Genomic DNA, 23072 nt, shown 5'->3' on the forward strand with positions numbered 1-23072 from the left:
TAATTGTGAATATAAATTGTATAATTGTGACAATAAATAGTTTATTAAATGTAATTAATTTCCTTATTAAATCAAATTAACACGCGGTAATGACGAACAATAGGAATAATTCTTCAATGAAAAGCGAACGAAGCAGCAGTAATGAAAAAAAGTGAAATTAAAGTGACAAATTAAATAAAAAAGTTTGCAGTTAAATTAAAATTGAAGCAATAATTTTAATTATAATAATAAATAAAAAAATATTAATAAAAAAACATTTGTTTCCTAGAACATTGTTGATAAAATGATTTGTTTGAAATGTGCAAAAAAATTTAGTTCATGTGCTTTTCTTTTTCGATCAGCAAAACAGACACCTCTCCTTATCGGCTACATATATTCTGGAGCAGTAAATAATACAAAAATTTCCATCTGAGAAACTGGTATGGAAATCATTCAGTATTAAATACAGTTAATAATTTTTTTTCGTAGGATTTTTATCGAACTGGTAAACGCGGAAGAATTTATAATAAGCACGCAAATGTTAAGGCTAACGCAAAGCAGCTGTATATGACTACCAAAATTCCTGCAGAGAGTAGTAAAGGTGATGGTCGCTGCAAAATGTTAGGTAAATTATAAACTATCATTAATGGTATTTTGTTTTTGTAATACTGAAACTGATATGCATAACTTTTTAGAACCTGAAGAAAATGCAGAAATTGTAATAAACACAATAAAGCACGACACTCTATCTGCCGAAGAATTTGTGAGATATTGGAAGGCATGCAGCAAACATAGGCTGTGCAATATTAAAACTGCAGCAACAACGATGGAGGTGTTTGAAAGTTGGCCGGAATAAAAATTGCCATCCGGATATAGACTTGTAGCTGTTTTTATTATATTATTTCCTTGTCATTGAATGAATATTTTTCTAATAATTTATTTTGTTTCATATTATAGATTGAAATAGACTTTACAGTCCTTTTTCCGGCAGCATCTTCGATTTTAAATTCTTGGGACCAACAAAAGTTGTATACCGTATTGATGTCAGAGGGTCATTTAAATAACAAGAATATCAAAGATATGCTGAGCGACATTGAAAACTTGAATAAAAGTAAAAAATATGAAAAAACAAAAAAATCTACATCTTATTAATTGTTTTTATTTTCTCTTTTATTTTCAGCTAGCCAAGAGGCCTGCCTACTCTGGGCGCTGCACGGTTGCCTTGTGCCGTGGCAAACAATTTTTAGAAAAGGAGTAGACGGCAAAAAACAAATAACGCGATTTACAATAAAAGATTCGCAAAATGCGTTTGTTATGATACGTCCATCAATCGAGGCTCTTGAAGAGGCCATCAGAGTTTTAACTGAAGGAAAACCCCTATTCAGCCCTTCATTATCATTATCGACAAGGATATAAAGAATGTGAATGAGATATTTGTCTATTTCGACGGTATAAAATTTCCTTTTAAAAGTATAGTAAGAGCTACTGACATATGTTTTAAAATATTTCATGATTTTAATTTGGAATACCCAAAATCATGCGAAACATTTTGGACCTTCATAAAAATGTGTTATTTTGAAATGCCTGTAAAGTCAAACTTTCCGAAAGTAAACATTTTATGTAATGCAATTAAAATTAATAAATAATGTAATAAAAATTAATACAAATACAAATAATAACATAGTCGAAAACGCAGTCTTTTTATTTATATTCTACAAAAAATTTTAACAATAATTAATAAAAAATTTATTGAATTCAATAAAATATTAATAGGCGTAGCGAACTTTTTACTAAAAATTATTAAATTTAATAACAGAAATTAATTAAATTCAATGACATATTAATAGGAGTAGCGAACTTTTTATTGAATCTGTGTGAAAAATGAATTAATTAATTTATTAAAATTAATAAATTGTACGTCCTGCCAATAAATACGTAATAGAATTCAAAAAATAAATTTAATAAATAGTTTTATTAAATTTAGTCATCGATGTGTATTGTAACAATTAAATAATTTATTAGCTCATTTTTAATAAAATTTTAATTGTGACAATGTACTTTTTTATTGATATTACGTACCTTTTTGGTTCAGTGTTGCATTATTACTATTTACTAGCAACAAGCTATTTATGACATGACTTTAGTCATATTGTTGTTGTTGTTGTAGCAGTGCTTTGCCCCAGCCATAAGGTGTGAGCGATCTCAAATTGTCATCAATGTCCTCTAACGGAAGTCCAAAGAAACTTGCAGTTTCAACAGGGGTAGACCATAGTGAGAGGGGTGTTAGAGGCGTTGGTTCCACATTACAATTGAAGAGATGGTTGGTGTCATGTGGGGACACATTGCAAGTAGAACATACATTTTGTATGTCGGGGTTGATTCTGGATAGATAAGAGTTTAACCTGTTACAGTATCCAGTTCTAAGTTGAGCTAGAGTGACGCGTGTTTCCCTAGGAAGAGTGTGTTCCTCTTCTGCAAGTTCTGGGTATTTTTCTTTACGAACTGGATTCGTCGGGTAATTCCTCACATAGAGGACCGACGCCTGTTTGTGGATATCACTGAGGACCTGCTTGTGCTTTTTTGCTTCATACGGCTGAGTTATCAGGAGCCGTATTTCCTCATAATGCTTATGGAGATGACCCCTTAAGCCCCTGGGAGCCCCTTGTCTTGGTATTATTAAGAATATTGTAACGAATTTGGAGAAATTCCGCTTATTCGAAACCTTCTGCTAAAGTTCGAATCGCTCAACTGTTGAATAAATCACTCCAATATTCAGTATTGCAAACTGGCCTTTATTTAGATTACTTTGGGAGTAGTACTTCACAATTATACTTCACAACCAATAGCGTGCTTAAATCAAAACTGACTCGTTATTACTCAGCTTGCACTGCATTTTCTCTACTCTTCGTTTCATCGTTCACCCGTTTCTCCTAAAGTCTAGTAATTTCGCGAACAGTTGTAGCTCATGCTTAGTTAGTTACCAGCTATATAAGTACATGTATATTTCTAGTTTATAGCCACATACGTGTGTATGTGTGAGTAAATACTTCGGCTGATGACTACATCTGTGTGTGTGAGATAGCTTTTCGTCGCTTTCTACATAAGTGTTCCTTGCTTTAATGTTTTTGTTGTTGCGTGATTATTTACTAACAGCCTAGTGATGTCAACATTCGCCACAATATATTTCTTTAAATACTATTTGTCGTGATTCTGTAGGGAAGTCAGTAACAAGTGATACAAATTTCTGGTTCAGAACTAGACATAAAGTACCAAATAGGAAGTAGATTAGAGTAGCCGAAATTTCGATTACTACGTTAAAAGCTTACCCGATTTCCAATTTTTGCTCTGCCTGACATTTCGGTTTGATGTTTATACACATTTTACACAGATGTGGCCAACAAAATAGCGTCAACAAGGCGGCCAATAAAGCTATTTCACTTCAGTGGCGGCCACCGTGGCGTGATGGTAGCGTACTCCGCCATCCACACCGAAGATCCGGGGTTCAAGCCCCGGGAAAAGCAACATAAACATTTTTGACACAAGTTTTTTCAATTAGAAGAAAATTTTTCTGAGCGGGGTCGCTCCTCGGCAGTGTTTGGCAAGCACCCCGAGTGTATTTCTGCCATGAAAAGCTCTTAGTGAAAACTCATCTGCCTTGCAGATGGCGTTCGGAGTCGGCATAAAACATGTAGGTCCCGTCCGGCCAATTTGTAGGGAAAATCAAGAGGAGCACGACGCATATTGGAAGAGAAGCTCCGCCTAGAATCCCTTCGGAGGTTATCGCGCCTTACATTTATTTATTTAAGATTTGGTTTTTGATTTTTATTTTGTGAGAGTAAGATAATAAAATTTAAAATAGTTCAACAATATCTTACATTAAAAACAAGTAAAGGTATCTAAGTTCGGGTGTAACCGAACATTATATACTCAGCGTGAGCTTTAATTGTACATTTCATTTCAGATAAATTACTTTTCTACATAACACATGGCACCGCCCGTTAAAAAAAATGTCTCCCCATTTCCTCTTACAGTAAAACTTGATAAGTGAAATATCATTGATTCAAAACTATTTTTTGCTAAGTTATAGCTAATTATTCTAGTCTACGACCCTTTTAAACTTGTTTTATATCTAAGTTGCCGTGGTCTTTAACCGATCCCGTCCATTCTTACTAGAAATATTTTCTGCTATAAGAAATATATGTGTACATAATTTTATTACGATCCGTTAATTTTTCTTCGAGTTATGGCGCCCGAAACATAGAAAATTGCTTAGTCATAAAAGGAGCGGTGACACGCCCATTTTTTTTAATTTTAAGTTTTTCCTATTTATTATTACAAATCCACTTCGGAAATGAAATACCATTGATAAAAAGCTATTTTTCGCAAGGATACAGCTTGTTTTATTCGTCCACGACCCTTTTAAAAATCTTTTATATAAAAGTGGGCGTGTTCCTAAACCGATTTCGTTAATTTTTCTTCAAAGCATTCCCTATAGTAAGGACAACCTCTCTGCCGAATTTTGTTACGATAGGTTTAACAATTTTTGATTTATGATTAATAATATTTGTAAAATTGATTTTATCACAAGTGGGCGGTGCCACGCCCATTAAAATTTTTTTTTTTCAGATTTTTATCAAGAGTCAATATCAGTCCACACGTCGAGTTTCAACATTCTAGGTGTATTATTTACTAAATAATCAGGATTTTGTGTTTTCCAAAATGTTATATATATAAAAAGTGGGCGTGGTTATCATCTGATTTCGCTCATTTTCAATACCAATCTATTCTGGGTCCAGATAAGCACGTGTACCAAATTTGGTGAGGATATCTCAATATTTACGCAAGTTATCGTGTTAACGGACAGACGGGCGGACATGGCTCAATCAAATTTTTTTCGACACTGATGATTTTGATATATGGAAGTCTATATCTATCTCGTTTCCTTTATACCTGTACAACCAACCGTTATCCAATCAAAGTTAATATACTCTGTATGAAAAGCAGGTTGAGTATAATTAATTCAAACTGAAATGCTCTTTTCAGTGCAGCTGTTCACGTGGCTTTTAATTAAAGACAGTACAAACACGTTTTTCAAAAGTAGAACTCTTAAATAAACATCTAAAAGTAAACATCTTGGCTAATGTAGGTAGGTATCTAGGTCTTTTTCTACGATAAAATGTTGAAAGAAATACGCAATGATTATATGATGAAAATGGCACTGAAGATGACACAACGCCGAAACCGGTTTGTATCCAAACTAATTTTGACAAAGGATCACGGAAAATCGTTTCGATATATATACATATATCAATCAAAATCAAAAGTTCCACATAACGGAATGCTTCATTCTATCATTCGCATGACTTTTGTTTGTTGGGTATATTAGCAAGCACGTGCACAGGGTAGGAAAACTTTGTAATGCATATTTATATACAAACGTACATATGTTTGTATTAAGGTATAAGTACCTACGCTTTATGTGTAAATAAATAAATAAATGTACGCGGATATAAAAATAGGTAATAATAATTACAAAGTGACGAGCATTTAGCTTTGACGACTTTTAGGTCGAACTTTATTTACCGCAAATTTATTGTATGGACTGCCCTACAAGAAACGCTGATAGTTTTACTAATACACTCACACTTGTAGTTGACAATGCTGATCCTGCGATGACGTAAACATTGATACTCAAGTTTATGTATGTTCCTTTGTTCGCTCACGCATGTCCGCATGTTCCCAACGACAGCCTATAATCATGATAAAGGACTCAAACTGGGAAAGCTTCGGACACCTGGTACAGAACAAAAGAACATACAGCAGATACCATTATGCATGTGAGACAGATACATAATTCTCAACGGAATTTTTTGTATGCGAGAACAGTTTATCCGATTTAATCATGTTGTCATATGACAATCAAAAGATTATCACGGTTGTTTTGCTATTTTTTAAATTCTGCCATTTTCAACCGACGAAAACCATATAAAAAATAAGCTTAAAAATGAAAAAGAGAGCATTTCAAAGATCCATGCTAAAAGAAAAAAATCGAAAATAATATTAAAAAATACCAAAAGCTGTCGGAATGTATGGGGCGCACTCAAAAAATTGATATGCGAAAAATAATAGTGGTTAGTGGTGATTCATTTTTAAATGTTTCCGCATGAGGAAAGCACTCTTCTGTTGTTTTGTTATTTTCTGAATTTAAATTCAACATTCTGAACTTGAATTCTTATAAAACTATTTATTTTAAACAAATAAGAAACACGTATGCTTTTATCACGTACAAAATTAAAAACGTAATGAAATAAAGTAAATAAAAAGCAAAAAGCATTGTTTCATTTTTGGTGGAATATAACAATGGTCATTTATGATAGTATAACAGTCAAACCTGATATCTACAGTAAACTATCATTTATGACACTTTTTGATAGTTAGAGTGTCAGCATTGATCCAGGAAAAGGAATGAGAGTGAGCAGTACGGCTATATACTTAATCAGTAGGCCATGTTGGTGTATAAGAAGGAGACAAAAACTCACACGTACACAGTTGTTTACATCACATTTGCGCAAGTCCCTTTAAGTTTGTGATAGAAAGTTTGTATGAGGCGCTGATCGTTAGGTTGACATTGCTGACAATCAGATGATAGTCATATGATAGTCAGTATTCTTGTAGGGATGCTAAGTGGAATATCATCCTAAAAAAACATTCTGAGTGGCAACACCTAGGTAGAAAGTCTTAGAAGGTGATACATTATCTCTGTGCCAGATTTCATTTAAATCGGTTGCGCCGTTCCCGAGATCGCTGGGCTATACAAATATACAATGATTGTTCGTTTACAGTTATAAGATACCGTCTAACAAAACGCGCAAGTCGCTTCTTCGTTAGATTAACTGGCGCCAATTGTTCACACCAGGGGAGTTTAAATTGTTTTCCACGTGCTTCTTCCAGGGAGTGGGGCCGCTCTCTTCCTCTGCTTCCATTGGCGGGTTCCGTTAAAAATAATTTCTTAGCCGGAGCATTATCTTTCATTCGCATAACAGCTTATCCGCGTTGTGTTTTAATTCGTTGGACTATGTTAACGTCTGCGTAAAGCTCGTACGGCTCATCATTAAATCTTCCAATCAGATGTTGTCAGTGTCCATACTTCTGCAACATATATTAGGACGTTGTTATTTGTGATACTGGTGCTCAAATAAACAAAGTATTTTATTATTTCGAAGTTATGGCAGCCAATAGTAACGTGGTCGCCAAGACGCAAATGCGCCGATTCTTTGCTTGCTGTCAACAGGTACTTCCAATCCCAATAAATAAATTAAATAAATACAAAGCGCTATATACCTCCGAAGGACTTCTCCTCCAATTCGCGTCGTGCTCATTTTAATTTTTCCTACAAAAAATTGGCGGGGTCCCGACTTACATGTTTTACGTCGACTCCGATCGGCATTTGCAAGGCAGATGCGTTTTCGTTGAGAAGCTTTTCATGGCAAAAATACACGCTGGAGTTGTTGCCCACTTCAAAAAACTTATTTCTACATTGAAAAAACTTGTTTCTAATTGTTTGATATTGCTTTTATCCGGACTTTAAATCGGGATCTTCGGTGTGGTAGGCAGAGCACGCCACCACCACACCACGGCGGTTAACGTTCCAATACGACACAATGAAATGAATTGATGCCCCTGGAGCAAAAATAATGTTCCGAACATAAAACCGGCAGTAAATCAAATCGTATCGGGAAGTTCAACAGGAGTAGTGCTAACTGGGATGTTTTTAGCATGGCTCGGAATTCAGCTACCCAAATAATAAAGTGTGAGGAACTGAGGTAATATTCTGCAAAGATTAAGCCCGCTCTACCTTCTGATACTTTTTAGCGTTAGATTAGAAACCTTCGAGTTTGGTCAAAGGACAAATCATAATTACTTTAGGCGTTGATGGTCCTTGAATAGTACCTTTCTAAATATTGTGTCAACGACTACCCTCTATCCTAACTTAATTTCATGTCAAGGCGCTATGTACTCTGGAGCTCCTTTCGAATTTTTAACCGTAAATGAAGCTGATGCGGCTTCAAAATAAAACCGGATACTGTTGGCGATGATGGCATACCTATAAAGTTGATCTAAGCTCAAAATCTTATTTTGGGTTTTGTGAAACAGCTTTATCGCCTTTAAAGGACTATTTATCAGGTCGTTTTCAAAAGTAAAAATCGGATCAGGGCCTCATAACTTAAGCCCTTATGTCTCAGGCCTCTATTTTGAGTATCTTGCTATTTAGTATATTTGTGAATGACGTATTTTTATACCTTTCATGAACATGAAATTATATATTAACTTGCGTCCGATGTTTGTAACGTTGAGAAATATAGAAGATTGACTCACCATTAAGTATACCGAATTGATCAGGGCGATGAACTGAGTTGATATAGCCATGTCCGTCTATCCGTCCGTCCGTCTGTCTGTTTGAACGCAAACTAGTCCCTCAACTTTTGAGATATCTCAATGAAATTTGGCACAAAGATGTATTTTTGTATTATATTAGACATTTGTCGGATCCGGTAGGATCGGGCCACTATAACATATATCTCCCATACAACCGATCGTTCAGATAAGACGATTTTGGTCATTCCTGCCGCAATTTAGAAAGTATAAACGTGGAACTAGGTGATATATATTCTAATATATTGTAACGAATTTACTGCAATTCCGTTTATTTGCAACCTTCGTTTAACGTTCAAATCACTAAACTGTTGAATAAATAACTCCGCTATTCAATAATGCAAAATAGCCTTTATTAGACTACTTTCAAAATAACACTTCTATTGCTCGACAGATAGGGTGCTTAATCAAAACCGATTGACTTGCCTCTACTGTTGCTGCTGGTTTCCTCGTTGCATACTTCTACGTCTACAACTACGTTTATAGCTTCTCATATGCACGTGTATACGTGAGTAATACTTGCACAAATTATTGCCTTCTTTTGTGAGCATCTCAGATAAGATATATGCACGTGTTTGCGCGTCTCTTCTCCGCTGCTCGTATGGACATATGGGTAGACATTATGATTGATTTAATGATGTGTATACAATTCACTGCTTAGCATCGGCTTAGAGATGATAGTCTCCCTTAGTGTTGCTAATATTCCTCACAATATCATAGAAGATATCCTGAAAAAATCACTTTGATCGGAGCTATATATAGTTATATCCCATACAACCGATCGTTCAGATAGAGATTTTTGGCCATTTCTCCCTAAATTTAGAAAGTATAAACGGGAATAACGTATTTTAATATATCATAGAAGATTTTCTGCAAAAAATACTTTGATCGGAGCTACATATAGTATATATCCAATACAACCGATGATTCAGATAGAAAGATTTTTGGCAATTTCTCCCTTAATTTTCAATATAAAAACGTTAAACTTGGTTTTATTCTAATATATCATAGAAGATTTCCTGAAAAAATCACTTTGATCGGAACTATATGTATATAGTGTTACGAATGTTAGCAACACTAAGGAGTACTGCTATCTCTATGCCGATGCTAAGCAGTGACGTTAATCATTTTGTCTACACCTATGTACGTACACGCAGCGGAGAAGAGATGCACAAACACATGCAGATATCTTATCTGAGATGCTTCTAAAGGTATGCAATTGTGATTGTGGAAGTGTCGCTCACACATACAAGCGCATGGGGTATGAGGGAAGCTATAAAAATTATACATCTGTAGTTATAGCTGAGAAATTTATAACTAACTAGTAAGTTCTGGAATTAGAAAAGCCTAGAAATATGCAACGAAGAGGTCGGACAGTATAAAAGGGCGACAACAGTGGAGGCGAGAGATCAGTTTCATTTAAGCTACATTTAAGCAAGCTATAAGTGATATTGTGAAGTACTTTAATAAAGGCCATTTTCTATTATTCAATATTGGAGTTATTTATTCAACAGTTTAGTGATTCGAACTTAGGAGAAGGTTGCAAATAAGAGGATTTGCAGTAAATTCGTTACAATTGGTGTCAGAAGAGGAATAGTTGAATAAATTCCGAAGACTTCGAATACAACTTGGACATGCCAAAGTTAAGTGAATTGAAGATCCAGCCACTGAAGAAGGAGTTGGAGAGTCGTAGGTTGAATACAACCGGCATTAAACTAGAACTTCAGGAACGACTACGACAGGCAATGGAATTAGAAGGAATTGACGTGGAGGAGTATGACTTTCATCTTGATGGCGAGGAAACAACAAAAATGGAAGAAACACCACAGACAATGGCGAACACAGACCTGAACATGATATTGGCTGCAATATCGGCACAAATGACCGAAATGTCATCACAAATATCCACCAACATGTCATCTCAACTGGAATCACAGAAGATATATATGGCATCCAAGATGGAATCACAGGAGACACGTATTGCAGAAATGTCATCTGAAATAACATCGCAGATTGAAGCACAAGAAACGCGTATATCCGAAATATCGGCGCAAATTTCAGCACAGATATCACCGCAGATCTCTGCTCACCTGGAAGAGCAAGAAGGACGTATTTCCTCAAAGTTGGAGGCGCAAGATACAACAATTTTACAGTTTGAAGAAAAAATCGAGGCCGAGGTGGATGCTTTGAGAGGACGTATCGAGCAGTTGCAAATAAATCGCCCAGCAGTTTCAACGAGTAATCCAAAGGTAAAAACACCATTCTTTGACGGTTCTGTTCTTTCGAGGTCTTTAAGCTACAGTTTGAGAAGACCGCGGCAGTGAACAACTGGAATGCGGAAGAAAAAGTTGCTGCACTCTTCGAAGCATTGAAAGGACCAGCTGCCGAAATCTTACAGACTATTCCAGAGTACGAACGGAACAGTTATGACGCATTGATGGCTGCTGTAGAACGGCGATACGGAAGCGAACACAAGAAAAAAATATTTCAAATAGAATTGCAAAACCGTTACCAAAAAGCTAATGAGACTTTGCAAGAGTTTGCTTCGGATGTTGTAAGGTTGGCTCATTTGGCAAATGCGGACGCACCCGTGGAATACACTGAAAGGGTAAAAATCCAGAGCTTCATAAATGGCATACGAGAGGTGGAAACGAAGCGGGCTACATATGCGAATCCAAAACTAACATTTGTTGAAACGGTATCGCATGCGACTCAGGAAACAGCCTCACTTTTGAGTAAGCCAGCATACAAAGCTCATCGCGTGGAAGTGGAAAGGCCACACTGGGTAGACGCAATTTTGGAAGCATTGAAGGGTACACAGCAGAAGAATAATGATGCAGTCAAATGCTTTAAATGTGGAAAGCCAGGGCATATTGCGCGTTATTGCAACACCAACCCTAACAGTTCCAACAATGTGGGTGGTCGTAAACGCAGAGCAGAAGGAGATGGTCAAATCTCCAAGACCACTCAATCGTTAAACTAAATCGAGCCAGCCGCAAGGGGCTCCCGCAATTGAATGCCCCATAATCTCTATCTCGCAGATTGGAAGAAGATCGAGCAATCTTACTATTGGAGGACATGTGGATGGAAAGGAACGTTTACTGACTATAGATACGGGTGCATCTCATTCCATCATTCGAGCGGATCTAGTCAACAAAAAGATAAAACCATTGCTTGGAGCAAGATTACGTACAGCCACGGAAGAGGACACCCAGGTAATTGGAGAAGTAGAATGTGAAGTAGCAATTGGGAACGTCACGGTACTACACAATTTTATAGTGGCAGATATTGTTGATGAAATCATAATTGGAGTGGACTTCTTAATCAACCAAGGCATCAAGAACGATATGCAAAGCAAGACGATGCGATATAAGAACATGGATGTGCCACTTAATTTCGGCTACGAGAGAGGCTACAGCAGTAAACGAGTGCTGGTGGAAGAGAGCCAGCAAATACCACCAAAATCCAAAGCAGTCATCTGGGCAAAGGTTGATGGGGATTGTGGGACAAACAAATTGTGGGTTGTCGAAGCAGCAAACAAATCAGCACTGAACATACTTGTAGGAAAAACCCTGGTATTGACAAAACAAGATGGACGTATTCCGGTAAGAGTACTCAATGAGTTCAAGTCACCATTCAATTTGACCAAAGGAGCTATTTTGGGAAGATGGCAAGAGGCTGAAGTAGTTATTAACTGTGAACAGCTCCAGGAACACGTTTCATCTAGTAATATTGATTTTTCAAATGACATCACGGCATGTACACAGGGGCTAGAGGAAGCCTATCAGAGTAAGGTAAAACAACTGCTCCTAAATTACGCGAACATATTTGACCAGAATGGTTCCAAACCAGGCCGCACCAATGTTGTGAAACATCAAATTGACACTGGAGACGCGAGGCCGATACGTCAAGCTCCTCGTAGTGTTCCACTGGCGAAACGGGAAGTTGTGAGTCAAATCGTGCAAGAAATGAGCAACAGCGGTGTCATCGAACCATCAGCTAGTCCATGGAGCTCACCGGTAGTACTTGTAAAGAAGAAGGATGGAAAAATGAGGTTTTGCGTTGACTACCGGAAGTTGAATGACGTTACGAAAAAGGATAGCTACCCATTGCCAAGAATTGATGACACTCTGGACTCGCTATCTGGTACGAAATGGTTTTCCACACTGGACTTGAAAAGCGGCTACTGGCAAGTTGAGGTGAAGGAGGAAGATAAAGAGAAAACAGCCTTCAGTGTCGGTGATGATCTTTGGCAATTTACAGTGATGCCTTTTGGACTTTGTAATGCACCAGCTACTTTTGAGAGACTCATGGACCAGGTACTGAAAGGTCGACATTGGAAAACATGCTTGGTGTACCTGGACGACATCATCGTATTGAGTAAGAACTTTGATGAACATCTTAAGAACTTGGAGGAAGTTTTCCAGAGAATAGCTGGCGCTGGTCTGAAGTTAAGTCCCAAAAGGTGTGCGCTGTTTAAAAAGGAAGTAAATTATTTGGGTCACAAGGTAACGACAGAGGACAACTGCACTGCAAACGAAAAGATAGAGGCTGTAAAAGATTGGCCAACACCACAGAACCTACATGAATTGAGAAGTTTCCTTGGGCTGTGCACATATTACCACCGATGCATTAGATATTTTCACAAATAACTCTACGGCCAGCCATTCCGTGTCAGCACAGATCACGCAGCGTTGAAATGGCTTCTGAAGTTCCGTAATCCGGAAGGACAATTGGCACGGTGGATCGAGCGACTACAAAGCTATGACTTTTCCATTGAGCATCGAAAAGGTAGTACCCATGGAAATGCTGATGCAATGTCACGAAGACCATGTAGTTTGGAATGCAAGCACTGTTCAAAGGCCGAGGCTAAAGAAGACATTATAGATGTTCGGCTAATGACTATAACGTGTACGGATGAATGGGACAAGGAACAACTAAGAAAGTGTCAGCTAGAAGATACAGATCTGTCACATGTTATGCAAGGGCTCGAGCGAAACGAAAGACCAAGCAGAGAGGAGATGTCAGCAGAGAGTGCCATTGCGAAGTTATATTGGGCACAGTGGAACAGTTTAGAATTGATATCCGGTTGCTTGCATCGAGTATGGGAGAGTGAGAATGGTCAAAGGAAAAAGAAACTGATAGTTGTTCCCAGAAAGAGGATTCCTGACGTGCTCAGCGAGCTGCACAATGGTCCAAGCGGAGGTCATCTTGGAATCACGAAGACGCTCGAGAAGATTAAACAGAGGTTCTATTGGGTTGGTTGCCGTCAGTCGGTCACTGAGTGGATTGCGAATTGCGAGGTTTGCAGCAGAGCGAAAGGGCCCAAAACCCGAAGTCATGGCCAGATGAAGCAATATAACTCAGATGCGCCATTTGAAAAGATCGCTATGGATGTCGCCGGTACATTTCCTACTAGCAATGGCGGAAACAAATATGTACTGGTAGTTATGGATTATTTCAGCAAATGGCCAGACGTATACCCAATCCCAAATCAAGAATCGGAAACAGTAGCAGAAGTGTTTATAAACAATTGGGTTGCAAGGTATGGTGTACCAATGGAGTTACATTCTGACCAAGGCAAGAATTTCGAATCAGCTGTGTTCCAGGAAATGTGTAAATCATTGGGCATTCGAAAAACACGGACAACTGCATTGCATCCTCAGTCCGATGGTATGGTGGAACGATTCAATAGAACATTGGAGGAGCACTTAAGGAAAGTAGTGGACAAGCTCCATAAAGAGTGGGATACCCGCATACCATTATTCTTGATGGCTTACCGATCAGCAGTGCATGAGACAACGGGCCAAACCCCTGCAAAAGTAATTTTTGGCAATTACCTTAGGCTGCCAGCTGATTTGAAGTTTGGGATAGATGCCGATGCGGAGAGAAATGTTAAGAAATCCACTGGTGATTTGGAAGAAGAGCTGAAAGAAATACACAATCTGATAAGGCAACGAACAAAGATTATGAGTGACAAGATGAAATCCAGATACGATAAAGCAATTAATTTGGAAGGTTTTCAGGAAGGAGATTTGGTGCTGTTATACAACCCACAACGGAAAAAGGGTGGGTCCCCGAAATTGCAGTGTAATTGGGAAGGCCCATACAAAGTCGTAAAACGGATCAACGATGTAGTGTACCGCATACAAACCATCGGTAAACCGCGAACCAAAACGAAAGTGGTCCATTTGGAAAGGCTGGCAGCGTTTAGATCGAGAGATTTGTCTGATCGGGACGATCAAACTTAGGTAGAGGGCAGTATTACGAATGTTAGCAACACTAAGGGGTACTGCCATCTCTATGCCGATGCTAAGCAATGACGTGAATGCACATCAATAATTTAATCATTTTGTCTACACCTATGTACGTACACGCAGGGGAGAAGAGATGCACAAACACATGCAGATATCTTATCTAGCATCTAGTAAGTTCTGGAATTAGAAAAGCCTAGAAATATGCAACGAGGAGGTAGGAGAGTATAAAAGGGCGACAACAGCGAAGGCGAGAGATCAGCTTCATTTAAGCTATCAAGCAGTTTGGTTTAATTAAGCAAGCTATAAGTGTTATTGTGAAGTACTTTAATAAAGGCCATTTTTCCATTATTCAATATTGGAGTTATTTATTCAACAGTTTAGTGATTCGAATTTAGCAGAAGGTTGCAAATAAGAGGATTTGCAGTAAATTCGTTACAATAGCATATACCTATCCCATACAACCGATCCTTCAGATAGGAAGATTTTTGGCCATTTCTCCCTTAGTTTCCAATATAAAAACGTGAAACTTGGTGATATCCCACAATGAGACATTTTCGACTCCTTTTGACGACTAAAAACTGTTTAATCAATTCTGCGATCAAAAGAAGACTCGAAATCGACTCCCTCTTATGATGAAATATGATTTATTAAAACAGCTACAACAAAATGTAAAGCGATCGCAAATTGATCACATAGGGGATCGAAATATGATTGAGTAAACAATTTTTGTCTGCTTTACATTTTGATGTTGCTTTTTCAATAAATTATATTTCACTCATAAGAGGGAGTCGATTTCGAATTTTCTTTTGATCGCAAAAGCTTTAAACACACTTAAAAATTATTCCCACAAGACTCATAAATGATGGTAAATATGACTCGAAAAGACTAAATACTGATTAGATCCCATATAAAAGAGGCTCACCAAGTGTAGTCGCGTGTAGGGTACCATTTTCTCCCGACGAGGGAGTCTTTTCTGATCAGAAAATGAGCGCATATATGCTTATTTTGATGATGCTGGAGACTTGAAAAAGACTATAATATGATTAATAATTTAAAAAAATGCTGGGTGGGTATATATCATAGAAGATTTCCTGTAAAAATAATTTCGATCGGAGCTATATATAATATATATCCCATACAACCGATCGTTCAGATAAGGGGGTTTTTTGCCATTTTTTATATCTATCTTAAAATCGTTTAGGTATGTACATCTGTTCACTATATATTTCTTATCTTATACAGCACATTATTCGGAGATTACGAATGGGATAAGATTATTGTTCAGCCCGATTCATGAAAGGTATGAAGCCTTCGGCACAGCCGAGGACAGTCTCGTCCTTACTTGTTTACATACGAATACAAAACTATGCACGCATATGCTGACGATATTCAGCTGTATCGTTCTGGTCCCCTTCTTAGGCCCGGGTTTTCAGTAGTTGGTTAAGCTAAGCTTAAAATAAGTTTGCTTAAACTCTAGTCAAATTTACACTACAGTTAAATTACTGAGCAGATTTCCAGTCACAGTTTAAGGCCGCCTTTGGGGTAGGCTTTTTTGTACAGCAACACTGTTTTTTTGTTATCTAGATAATTTGTAGATACGGCATCAGCTGGACTTTGTTTACCCAACAAACATGGAACAAATATTTCTCCAGCCTTAAAAAATAAAAATAAATGTAAGGCGCGATAACCTCCGAAGAGATCTAAGGCCGAGCTTCTCTTTCAATTTGCGTCGTGCTCCTCTTGATTTTCCCTACAAATTGGCCGGACAGGATCTGCATGTTTTATGCCGACTCCGAACGGCATCTGCAAGGCAGATGAGTTTTCACTGAGAGCTTTTCATGCCAGAAATACACCCGAAGCGCTTGCCAAACACTGACGAGGGGCGACCCCGCTTAGAAAAATTGTCTTCTAATTGAAAAACCTTATTTATACAATTTTGATGTTGCTTTGCCCGGGGTGTGAACCCAGGGCATATGGTGTGGTAGGCGGAGCACGTTACCATCACACCACGGTGGCCGTCTTAGAGAAATATATATCTACTTCCGGAGCTGATATCCAACATCATGCTCTAATTATTCTTAAACCAGATAGTTATCAGGTTGATATGCAACTCCTTTTCCAATCACTATTCAACCTTTGTAAAATTTACAAAGTTTTCGAGTTGGTCTCCAACGTCAAAATATTTTCAGACCTTCGAGAGAATTTGAGAAATGTACAGCTTTCAAATGCATCCAACACATTTCTCAAGTTTATATCCTACTTTGGATATCGAGTTGAGGTGGTACCACCAAAGCCAACAGCTGTTTATTGTGAGAAATAAGCACCTGGTTGATAGCAGTAAAGAAGCGCTATTAATTAAAAATAACATGAGCTGTAGTGGTACTTAAGCCCAAATGCGCGTTGGGTATATTCGACGCCATTGCCAAAGAACGCAAATTACTGATAGGTTAACTAGAGTTTAACCCTGTCAGTTCTGCCGCTTAAGCTCAGCTTAAACTTCAGTTGAAATAGACGGAAAAACTGGAGAATAAGTTTAAGCGTAGTTTAACTGACAAACTGCGCTGGATTTGTACTGAAAACCGGGCCTTAATGTTAGTGTGGTTGTTGAAAATCTAAACAAACATAAGTATATGTGACCCGATCTATGAAAAGGTGGTTTATGACTCAAACAAGAAATTGCGAGAAACAGCTGTTAACAGCTGTTTTTTTTGCGTCATAAACCACCTTTTCATAGATCGGGTCACATATACTAAATTTTTTACTGGGTTACTCAGAGCTGTAGCCGTAAAGTGATGGTCAAGTCATGCACTAAAGGGCCAATTAATGGTGACCAGATAAAACAGCTGATCGAACCTACCTTATGGAAATCAATGTAATCGATTAAGGGTACCATACCATAACGCTAACGCCATAACCATACCATAGCCAACCAATTGGTTTTTGGTTTCTCGCCATATCCATAACCTAAAAATATTTGGGTTGGTGAATTTAATAACTTTTTGCAGATTTCATTCATTGTTTTGGATACGTTATGACGAAGAGATTTTTTTTGGAATATGTTTGTAATTTTTTGCGTTTTCTTCTTTTTTATGAAATTTTCACGATTTTTAGGTTAAGGCATCATTAATCGATCACATTGGAGATGGTTATGGATATGGTTACGACTATGGCATTAGGGTTAAGGAAGTTTAATTAGCCCTTAAAGCTGGTCAATAAAGTTACCAAATGTGTAATTTGCCATCAATTAATCACTCAGCTGAATAGGCCATACCACCTCGATTGTGCGCAAAGTTTATGGCACTCTAAGGAACTTGAGACAATCTGCACATTTTACATCGTTTGGTACTAGGCGTAAACCTAGTAATACATGCTCTGAGTTAGTATACAGTAGACTTGATTCTGGTTCTCCTGATAATGTATACGTTCTATAACCATGTTTCTCGATATGTATATGGATTGTGCAGATCATATAATCAGCCTGATTCTGCATTTCGACTTGGATTGGAATTTTTTCGATTTGGCAATTTTGGTATTCTGTGTTCCAATCTCTTTCGATCCAACTTCGAATCTTTCGATTTTGTGTATTCTGCATTTCGATCGTAGTTCCGTTTTTCTAAGTTGCAAATTTGTTGGCGGAAAATTATTTTATTTTTATTTTTTTCTTAATTTATAACAGAATTTTAACAAAAATGTAGTAAAACTTGCTGAGAAAAGTAAAAGGCTTCATGGTGATTGTTTTTTATATGTTTCCAACACAAGTGCAGTATGAGACGTTGGCTAAATTAATGGCAACAAGGCGGGATATGATGACTCCTGGGGAGCTAGCCTTCGCATAAAATTCTTGCTTCGCTTGTATATTATCCTCTTCACTTTGTTCAAATGTTATCCACTGAGGGCATAATTTTGGTTGCATTACATCCAGAAACATAGACAGTGACTTTGACACTGTTGACTCCCATTCCTACATTATAATCCGCCCCTATTTCATGCTGGTGGCCACCGTGGTGTGATGGTAGCGTGCTCCGCCTACTACACGGTATGCCCTGGGTTCACACCCCGGACAAAGCAACATCAAAATTTTAGAAGTAAGGTTTTTCAATTAGAAGAACATTTTTCTAAGCGGGGTCGCCCCTCGGCAGTGTTTGGCAAGCGCTCCGAGTGTTTCTGCCATGAAAAGCTCTCAGTAAAAATTCATCTGCCTTAGAGATGCCGTTCGGAGTCGGCATAAAACATGTAGGTCCCGTCCGGCCAATTTGTAGGGAAAACCAAGAGGAGCACGACGCAAATTGGAAGAGAAGCTCGGCCTAAGATCTCTACGGAGGTTATCGCGCCTTAAATTGATTTTCATTTTATTCCATCCTGGTAACTGCCTTCTGCAAAATATCTCAAAGCAGCTACTACAATATTAAGGGCAGATGTCGATGCCGAAGTCCTTGGACGAATTTGCCCCGCAAAAGTATCTAACACATACTTGAAAGCATTCCTATTAAGTCGAAAGTTTTTTTTTGAACCTAAATAAGAAAATAAGTCATTAAACTTTACCACTTTTAAGTTCAATTGCTTACAATTCGTCACTCATCTCAAATGGATTACACAAATCTCGCAATATTTGCCTTTCCATTCTCTCCTGGCCATTTTCGTATGCGTTGCTTTCCAACTCCACAAATGCCGCGGCTATTGATTCCATTATAATAGACAGCTATAATTTGTGTATGTTCGTTGGGTCCAGTTATATGCCAAAGCAAGCTGCCGGAGTGGTGTGATGGTAGCGTGCTCCGCCTACCACACCGGTTCGCACCCCGGGAAAAGCAACATCAAAATTTTAGAAATAAGGTTTTTAAATTAGAAGAAAATTTTTCTAAGCGGGGTTGTCCCTCGGCAGTGTTTGGCAAGCGCTCCGGGTGTATTTCTGCTATGAAAAGCTCTCAGTGAAAACTCATCTGCCTTGCAGATGCCGTTCGGAGTCGGCATAAAACATGTAGGTCCCGTCTGGCCAATTTGTAGGGAAAATCAAGAGGAGCACGACGCAAATTGGAAGAGAAGCTCGGCCTTAGATATTTTCGGAGGTTATCGCGCCTTACATTTATTTTTTTAAGCTGCCGGAGTAGAGGAAGGTGAAGCGAATACCTAAACAATCCTTGCGGAGAGAATAAATAAATCTTTATAAAGTATTTTAGGTCAGTGCAATGAAATTAACATCCATAAAATTCAGAAAATGACAGCTATAATCGTACAGGAATCCGTTTTAACAAAACTTGGTGGCCACGGCAGGGGATTGCCCAAAAGATCGACAAAAACACACTTACAATTATGAAAGCACTTTACTCAAAAAAATATAACACTGCGGCAATATATTCTATTGCTTTTTTTTGTACAAAATGGCGTGGATAATGAAATATAAACGTTTTTCAGTGTTTTTTACAAATTTTATTTAATTTATTTTGTTCCAATGTTCACACATTCCGTACAAACAGCTGATTTCGAAAAATCATTTGCTCTTCCTCTTCTCGTTACGATTCCGTCGTAATGCAGAACATTGTGAATGATGACTAAGTGTGATATCTTCTGCATAAACGTCAAAATCCCAAAGTGATTGGATCACCTGATTCGTATTTGACTATCGCTGTCTCATTCTGTATCTCTTTCTATCACCCGCTGAAGATAGGCGCCGCCATATTGAACAGCCTGTCAAAACGCTGAAAAGTAGCCATATTGAACAGCCTGTCAGGCAGTTGACAGATAACATAACACTTTGTCATCATTCAAAATGATGCAGAATACTGAACTTCGATTAAAGCGGAGCGTAGAACGGGAACGTAATCGAAATGCAGAATAGGGGTAAATATTGACATTGATATTGATCACAAAGACAAAGACAAAGGTAAGCTAAACTCACATTCCTAAGATGAAAGTGCTCCTTGGAGTTAACACTTTCCACTTTTAATTTTAAACATTCGGAAAGGTTGTTTTTTTATAAACGCGGTAGGTCCTCGGAATTCACTTACTTACGCCGTTAAAAGCAAGCTTAACAAAGGCATCACTCGGAAGGCTAAGACTCCAGCTGTTGGGAGTGGCACAGTTATCAGATTTAGATTCAGCAAGTAGCATAGGTTTTAGAAAGCATCTAGTATTTGCCAAGAGGACGTAGACATTTTATAACTTATGTCCTAGTTTCGGCTGGGTTTTTCAGTTTCTTCGCTGAGCAAACTTCTGGTAACACTATGGACTCATTCAGTCTATGTGAGGACCTCATTTACCAGCCAGTTCAACCTTACATAATCTAAAAGCAGCTTCTCCAAAGTCAAAATACTTATCTACAATGATTTCTCTGCTAATCACTGAGCCATTATATTTTTAACAGGCTTTTAAGCTTCACTTCACTTGTTTGTAACTCTAGGCTAGGCGCGCAAACGCAAGTTAGACCCGCCTATCGGTAATTATTGAAGATTCGCGGCAGTGGTTAAATAACTCCCCTACAAGAATACTGACTTTCATATGACCATCATCTGATTGTCAGCAATGTCAACCTAACGATCAGCGTCTCATACAAACTTTCTATCACAAACTTAAGGGGAATTGCGCAAATGTGATGTAAACAACTGTGTACGTGTGAGTTTTTGTCTCCTTCTTATACACCAACATGGCCTACTGATTAAGTATATAGCCGTACTGCTCACTCTCATTCCTTTTCCTGGATCAATGCTGACACTCTAACTATCAAAAAGTGTCATAAATGATAGTTTACTGTAGATATCAGGTTTGACTGTTATACTATCATAAATGACCATTCTTATATTCCACCAAAAATGAAACAATGCTTTTTGCTTTTTATTTACTTTATTTCATTACGTTTTTAATCTTGTACGTGATAAAAGCATACGTGTTTCTTATTTGTTTAAAATAAATAGTTTTATAAGAATCCGAGTTCAGAATGTTCAATTTAAATTCAGAAAATAACAAAACAACAGAAGAGCGCTTTCCTCATGCGGAAACACATTTAAAAATGATTCACCACTAACCACTATTATTTTTCGCGTATCAATTTTTTGAGTGCGCCCCATACATTCCGACAGCTTTTGGTATTTTTTAATATTATTTTCGATTTTTTTTCTTTTAGCATGGAGCTTTGAAATGGTCTCTTTTTCATTTTTTAAACTTATTTTTTATATGGTTTTCGTCGGTTGAAAATTACGGAATTTAAAAAATAACAAAACAACCGTGATAATCATTTAATTGTCATATGACAGTCAGTAGTGACAACATGATTAAATCGGATAAACTGTTCTCGCATACATAAAATTCCGTTAAGAGTTATGTATCTGTCTCACATGCATAATGGTATCTGCTGTATGTTCTTTTGTTCTGTACCAGGTGTCCGAAGCTTTCCCAGTTTGAGTCCTTTTTCATGATTATAGGCTGTCTTTGGGAACATGCGGACATGAGTGAGCGAACAAAGGAACATACATAAATTTGACTATCAATGTTTACGTCATCGCAGGGTCAGCATTGTCAATTACAAGTGTGAGTGTATTCGTAAACTATCAGCGTTTCTTGTAGGGTCGTTACAAAACGAGTTGTGTTTAATAGCGGAGACACGAACCTCTGTGCTACGGGGTGTTATATTTGTTATTAAGGTTAGGTTTTCAGTACAAGTTCAACGCAGTTTGTCAGTTAAACTACACTTAAACTTATTCTGCAGTTTTTCAGTCTATTTGAACTGAAGTTTAAGCTGAGCTTAAGCGGCCGATCTGACAGGGTTACACTCTAGTTAACCTATCAGTTATTTGCGTTCGTTGGCAATGGCGTCGAATATACCCAGCACGCATTTGGGCTTAAGTTGATAACAAAAAGTATCTCATGTTGATAACAAGTAGTATCTCAAATGTAAGATTTAATAGTTTCAACCCACCTCAATTCGACATTCAAAGTAGGATATAAACTGGAGAAATGTATTGGATATACATGCGGTGCATTTTAAAAAATCTCTCAAAGGTCGGAAAATAATTCGAGAATGACGTTGGATAACAACTTGATAACTATATGGTTTAAGAATAATTACAGTATGATTTTGGATATCAGCTCCGGAACTAGATATATATTTCTCTAAGGTTGGAGAAATATTTTTTCCATGTTTTTTGGGTAAACAAAATCCAGCTGTTGCTGTATCCACAAGTTATCCAGATAACAACAAAACAGTGTTGCCGTACAAAAAAGCTTGAATCTGGTATTTTAGTCGGCTCTTATGACAGGCATACCTACCGCGGGTATATTCTAACCCCCTAACCCGCTGGGGGCCCAGACTTGGCTCATGATGGTCAATTAAAGGTTACAACAATAACTACGATATCAACACAGAAAAAAAGAGATTAATACCGCATTTACTTACCTTTTGTTAAAATATGT

General features: G+C 37.7%; 1 protein-coding gene across 2 annotated transcripts; it reads left to right on the forward strand.

Moving 5' to 3' along the window:
• The first annotated feature begins 294 nt into the window (after positions 1–294).
• On the forward strand, positions 295–1576 carry LOC137242200 (uncharacterized). 2 transcript variants are annotated; one of them, XR_010950178.1, is made up of 5 exons: positions 295–419; positions 469–604; positions 675–859; positions 937–1090; positions 1160–1576. XR_010950178.1 is itself a non-coding variant. In XM_067769600.1 (5 exons), the coding sequence occupies exons 2-5, from the start codon at positions 547–549 to the stop codon at positions 1393–1395; spliced, it is 585 nt and encodes a 194-aa protein (XP_067625701.1). In that variant the 5' UTR covers positions 295–419; positions 469–546; the 3' UTR covers positions 1396–1576. The 2 variants fall into 2 exon arrangements, 1 of the variants encoding a protein (XP_067625701.1); XM_067769600.1 differs by having other exon boundaries at positions 675–811.
• The last annotated feature ends 21496 nt before the right edge of the window (positions 1577–23072 follow it).

Source organism: Eurosta solidaginis, chromosome 1 (genome assembly GCF_040869045.1).
Source record: "Eurosta solidaginis isolate ZX-2024a chromosome 1, ASM4086904v1, whole genome shotgun sequence".
Taxonomy (NCBI): domain Eukaryota; kingdom Metazoa; phylum Arthropoda; class Insecta; order Diptera; family Tephritidae; genus Eurosta; species Eurosta solidaginis.

Coding starts and splice junctions, on each gene's coding strand:
- LOC137242200 (XM_067769600.1), top strand. CDS start 547: ATGACTACCAAAATTCCTGCAGAGAGTAGTAAAGGTGATGGTCGCTGC. Junction 605..674: donor TGGTCGCTGCAAAATGTTAG/GTAAATTATAAA, acceptor ATAACTTTTTAG/AACCTGAAGAAAATGCAGAA. Junction 1,091..1,159: donor CATTGAAAACTTGAATAAAA/GTAAAAAATATG, acceptor TTTTATTTTCAG/CTAGCCAAGAGGCCTGCCTA.